This window comes from Papaver somniferum, chromosome 4 (genome assembly GCF_003573695.1).
Source record: "Papaver somniferum cultivar HN1 chromosome 4, ASM357369v1, whole genome shotgun sequence".
Lineage (NCBI taxonomy): Eukaryota > Viridiplantae > Streptophyta > Magnoliopsida > Ranunculales > Papaveraceae > Papaver > Papaver somniferum.
The window spans coordinates 17,392,605-17,398,881 of NC_039361.1; the positions used below are offsets into that span (position 1 = coordinate 17,392,605).

The 6,277-nt window shown below is 38.9% G+C and overlaps 1 protein-coding gene and 1 pseudogene across 1 annotated transcript; both read left to right on the top strand.

The window, feature by feature from the left end:
• Window positions 1-673: 673 nt before the first annotated feature.
• On the top strand, window positions 674-3,278 carry LOC113274837 (probable methyltransferase PMT15). The gene is made up of 6 exons (XM_026524238.1): window positions 674-1,537; window positions 1,630-1,843; window positions 1,941-2,238; window positions 2,325-2,717; window positions 2,791-2,868; window positions 2,967-3,278. The coding sequence occupies exons 1-6, from the start codon at window positions 803-805 to the stop codon at window positions 3,196-3,198; spliced, it is 1,950 nt and encodes a 649-aa protein (XP_026380023.1). The 5' UTR covers window positions 674-802; the 3' UTR covers window positions 3,199-3,278.
• A 199-nt stretch (window positions 3,279-3,477) lies between these two features.
• LOC113273571 lies at window positions 3,478-6,277 on the top strand (annotated as a pseudogene).

Sequence of the window (6,277 nt, forward strand, 5' to 3'; positions counted from 1 at the left end):
GAAAGTCGAGTATCTTAACAATGGAAAACTAACATTTTGTTTGTTTACTCAGCTGATTCTTCTGGATTTTATTTGTATGGATCTGACACAAATCATCCGAGTGAGTCAGATCTAACTCAACATAGATTCGAATAACGGTTGATTTGGTTTTCATTATTGAACTTCATGTATAGATTCGAATCACTATGATACTCTTCCTCCAAACACTAAATTTTCACTTACAAAGATTAAAAAGAAAATGTTAGTTAAAAAGCGTTATGGGGTTGAGTAAATTATTATAGCGTTAGCTGTTTCCTTTGTTTTCTAGTGAACATATCATGGACTTCAGTTCTAAACCACCACCACCACCACCACCACATATACCTGTTCCAAACATTTGGTAGAAGTCTCTCTCTCCGTCAGTTGAAACAACTTTTATCTTTACCCTGCCCATTCATGTGCCGGGAGCTGGCCACATCAAGTGCCCGTCGAGTCCCTATCGGAATAGTCACGTGTTGGCTAAAATCTGTCTTGTGCATCCATCTCCATCCTGGTGATAAGAAATTATTGGACATCTACGGACCAGATTAGGTAGACAGGTTTTGCTTGAAATGAGATTGCACCATTTATTGCACATCTCGCATAATCACACAAATGTTTCTTTAGTTTCCCCAGTCGCAACAAAAAAAAAAAAATCTTCTTCTAAAGTCTTCCAAGTCCCAAAAACCAAACTTCACATTTCTCAAAAAAATCAGAAGAAGATTTAAGGCATGTCTATCCATTCTGTTCTAAGTTAGTAGAAACAGAGGTTTATCAGTAAGCTATGGCAGGGAACAACAGCAGTCCAACTTACAATTCTGCTAAAACCAAATCCAGTTTCAATGGCTACTTCAAGAAATCTAAGCTCTTTTACTCGGCATTAGTCACTCTTCTCTGTTCTTTTTCTTACTTCTTTGGTGTTTATCAAAATACTCATTCTAACGGTACTACCGGTACAACTTCAAACACGAAAAACTGTTTACCTGTTAAAACTCAAACTTCATTAGAACCCATAGTAACCAATCTTGATTTCTCGAGTCGGCATTCCGGTAACGAAGATGAGAAACCGTCGACGTCGACGACGACTTCAGATATGGTATCGGAAAATGTTTACGACTTCCCACCTTGTGATATTAAATACAGTGAGTATACACCATGTGAAGATCTAAAAAGGTCACTGCAATTCAGCAGAGATAAATTGATTTATAAAGAAAGGCATTGTCCGGAGAAAAGAGAGTTGCTGAAATGTAGAATTGCTGCACCATATGGTTACAAGAAGCCGTTTAAATGGCCGCAGAGTCGTGATTATGCGTGGTTTGCTAATGCGCCTCATAAGCATTTGACTGTGGAAAAAGCGGGTCAGAATTGGATCCGATACGAAGCCGAACAAGATCGGTTTAGGTTTCCTGGTGGTGGTACTATGTTTCCTAATGGTGCTGATAAGTACATTGATGATATTGGGAAGTTGATTAATTTGAAAGATGGGTCTATTAGAACTGCCATTGATACTGGTTGCGGAGTAAGTTTTTTTGCAGTACTTCGGCTTATCTGTGATTTTAATTTCGACTTTGCTTACGCCAACTTGCGTTTTCGATCATTTTGTGTTTGCAGGTAGCAAGTTGGGGAGCTTACCTTCTGTCTAGAGACATCTTAACGGTGTCATTTGCACCAAAGGACACTAACCATGAAGCTCAAGTGCAATTTGTACTAGAACGAGGTGTACCAGCATTGATCGGCATTCTTGCTTCAATAAGACTTCCGTATCCGTCTAGGGCGTTCGACATGGCTCATTGCTCAAGATGTCTAATCCCATGGGGCAAAAATGGTAACTATTGTGTAGTATGCTTGAATCTCACTGAATAGTACTGGTATATGAAGTTATGAACCCTGTTTTGTATCTGACAATGTTAGCTGTTGAATAGATGGGCAATACTTGATTGAAGTTGATCGAATTCTACGTCCTGGTGGATATTGGGTACTGTCCGGACCACCAATTAACTGGAGAAAATACTGGAAAGGTTGGAAAAGAACTCGAGAAGATCTGAACTCGGAACAATCTGAAATTGAGGCTGTTGCAAAGAGCCTATGCTGGAAAAAGTTTGCTGAGAATGGGGATATTGCGATTTGGCAAAAACCATTGAATCACATTCAGTGCAAATCCAATAGGAAACTCGGCCAGAACCCGTCATTTTGTCAAGCACAAGATCCTGACAGGGCCTGGTATTTTTTTCGTCATTCAAAATTTCGATATGCTCAATTGCTATTATACCAAGTAATATGACAGGCAAACACTCGTGTATTTTCAGGTACACTAAATTGGAGACTTGCTTAACTCCGCTGCCTAATGTATCAGCCGAAACCGACATAGCGGGTGGGAAGTTAAAGAAATGGCCAGAAAGATTGACAGCAACTCCCCCAAGAATTAGTTCGGGGAGTACTAATGGCATCACAGAAAAGATGTTTAAGGAAGATACACATCTGTGGAACAAAAGGATAGCATATTACAAGACTAAAAACTATGAGCTGAAAACGAAAGGTAGATATCGAAATTTGCTGGATATGAATGCACATTTGGGAGGTTTTGCAGCTGCATTGTCCGACTTCCCGTTGTGGGTTATGAATGTTGTTCCAAATGAAGCAAAAATCAATACTTTGGGAGTCATTTACGAGCGGGGCTTGATTGGTACATACCAGAACTGGTACATTTCTAAACCAAACTCAGTACTTTCCACGGGTTCTCATGCAACTAAACTCTTTCTATTGGATATTCAGGTGTGAAGCAATGTCTTCCTATCCAAGGACATACGATTTTATCCACGCTGATTCAGTACTTTCTCTCTACAAAAACAGGTAAGCTTCGTTCCCAAATGGATGAAAAACTGTACTATTATAAATGCATTACATTTCGAAGTGTCATTATCCGTTGATTCTCATTTACGGTTGTTCAGATGTGAGATGGAGGACATTCTGTTGGAAATGGACAGGATTTTAAGGCCAGAAGGGGGCGTAGTTTTCCGAGACGATGTCGATGTTTTGCTAAAAGCGAAAAGCATTGCAGATGCATTAAAATGGAACACCCAATTACTAGATCATGAAGGCGGTCCTCTTATTAGAGAGAAAATCTTGTTTGGCGTGAAAACGTATTGGACTGCCCCTTCAGCTCAAGAAGTGAGCCTGTAGCACAAATCAATGCTTATTTTGTAACGTTGCAAGGGATTCTTTCTCAGTGAGTTTAATATCAATGGGGTTATGTTTGTTCAGATGTCTTGTCTCTTAATATATGCCAAGGAAAAATTTAAGAATCTTGACAAGAAAAAACTAAATTATAATCAGGCAAGTTGGCAAGTGAAAAATGCAACTTGCAAGTAAACAATTTTCAAATTAAGGAAAAAAAAAACTAAACTTAAACAACTGATAAATTTTGTCTTAGCAAGTGAGTCATACTGATACTGCATCATACTTTGGGTGTGAATTTTGGATAATCATTCCATTGCAAACAAGTAGGTCATACCATTTAACACAGTAGAGTTAAGGTAGTAATGTGTTGCATTTTTCTGGTTCTTCCATAACTAACTAAACGACGGCAACAAAGTTCTTCGGTCGGAATCTGCGTCAGAGTCTTGGTTTTGCAACTGATTGGTGTTGCTGTTGGAGTTATGGCAGGTAAGAGTGATAGCAGTAGTCCAGCTTATAACTCTGGTAAAACCAAATCTGGTGTCAATAATGGCTGCTGCTTCAAGAAATCTAAGCTCTTTTACATGGCATTAGTCACTCTTCTATGTTCAGTTTCTTACTTCTTTGGTGTTTATCAACATAGTCTTCTTACTTCTACTACTACTCAAAAGTCAACCACCAAAAACTGCTTACCTACTAAAACTAATCAAACTTCATTAGAACTCATAGTAACCAATCTTGATTCCTCGAGTCAACATTCCGGTAACGAAGATGAGATATCTACCGCGCCACAGATGGCATCTGAAAAGGTTTACGATTTCCCAGCTTGTGATATCAAATATAGTGACTATACACCATGTGAAGATCTAGAAAGGTCTTTGAAGTTTGATAGAGAAAGATTGATTTACAAAGAAAGACATTGTCCTGAGAAAGATGAGTTGATGAAATGCATAATTCCTCCACCGTATGGTTATAAGAAGCCGTTTAAATGGCCGCAGAGTCGAGATTATGCTTGGTTTGCTAATGTGCCGTATAAGCATTTGAGTGCGGCAAAAGCAGTTCAGAATTGGATTCAATTTCAAGGGGATCGGTTCAGGTTTCCTGGTGGTGGTACTATGTTCACCAAGGGTGCTGATAAATATATAGATGATATTGGAAAGTTGATTAATTTGAAAGATGGATCTATTCGAACTGCCATTGATACTGGCTGCGGGGTAAGTTCTTCACAGTACTTGAACTTGTTTTTGATTGTTTTATGTAAATTGTTGGTTTAAAATGTGGTATTGGATTTTGCAGGTAGCAAGTTGGGGAGCATACCTATTATCTAGAAACATTTTAACAGTGTCGTTTGCACCAAAAGACACTAATCATGAAGCTCAAGTACAATTTGCACTTGAACGAGGCGTACCAGCATTGATTGGCATTCTAGCTTCAACAAGACTTCCATATCCATCCAGGGCATTCGACATGGCGCATTGTTCAAGATGTCTAATCCCATGGAGCAAAAACGGTAACTAGTCACTTGTCCAACTTGCAGTTTGAATTTATTCTATGCTGAATAATGTTGTTGCACTTACCATGTTAACTGTTGAATAGGCGGGCAATACTTGATCGAAGTTGATCGAATTCTACGTCCTGGTGGATATTGGATACTGTCTGGGCCACCAGTTAACTGGAAAAACCATGTGAGAGGTTGGAAAAGAACTCGAGAAGATCTAAGCTCAGAAAAATCCGACATTGAGGCCGTTGCTAAGAGTCTATGCTGGAAAAAGTTTGCTGAAAAAGGCGACATTGCAATTTGGCAAAAACCATTGAATCACATTCAATGCAAATCCAATCCGAAACTCATCCAGAACCTGTCATTTTGTCCAGCTCAGGATCCTGATAGAGCCTGGTAATTTATCTGTCAAATTCAAAATTTTGAGTTACTGAATTGCTATTTTACCAGGTTACATGACAAGCAAACAGCACTCATGTAATTTTGCTCATTTTGATTCAGGTACACTAAATTACAGACTTGCTTAACTCCGTTGCCTGTTGTGTCAGGCCTATCTGACATAGCTGGCGGGAAGTTAAAGAAATGGCCAGAAAGATTAACAGCAACTCCGCCAAGAATCAGTTCAGGAAGTACTAATGGAATTACAGAAAAGATGTTTAAAGAAGATACACATATGTGGAACAAAAGAATAGCATAATACAAGACTAAAAACTATGAGCTGAAAACTACAGGTAGATATCGAAATGTGCTCGATATGAATGCACATTTGGGAGGTTTTGCAGCTGCATTAGCCGATTACCCGCTGTGGGTTATGAATGTTGTTCCAAATGAAGCAAAAATCAATACTCTAGGAGCCATTTACGAGCGGGGTTTGATTGGCACATACCAGAACTGGTACATTTCTTAACCGAACTCAATCTCTTCCAGCAAGTGCGCGTAATCCTAGGAGCCATTTACCACCATACTTGTGTTAAGCTGTTTCCATTGGATATTCAGGTGTGAAGCAATGTCTTCTTATCCAAGGAGCTACGATCTTATACATGCCGATTCGATACTCACTCTCTACAAAAACAGGTAAACTTGTTCCCAGTGGATGAAAATTTCTACTACAAGTACTGTGACTTATATCTCAATTGTGTTTTTGCAGATGCGAAATGGAAGACATTCTATTGGAAATGGATAGACTTTCGAGGCCAGAAGGTTCTGTAATTTTCCGAGACAATGTGGACGTTTTGTTAAAGGCGAAAAGCATTGCAGATAGATTAAAATGGAAAACTCAACTGCTAGATGATGAGAATGGTCATGACGTTGAAGAGAAATTATTGTTTGCGGTCCTTCCCAAAAAAGATAATATCATTTGCGGCGAAGATCTATCGGAATGCATCAAGAAGTGAGCCTATAGCACAAACTAATGTTTCTTTGTAATGTTGCAAGGATTTCTTTTCTCGTGAGTTTATACAATTGGGCTAAGCTTGTTCAACGATTTTAGCATATAGTATTTGTTTTGCTCTTGCCCGATTTTTCTTTTCTTTGTCGAATTTTGAACCCAGATTGTGGGTATTAACATGTAACAATTGGTCTGACTGC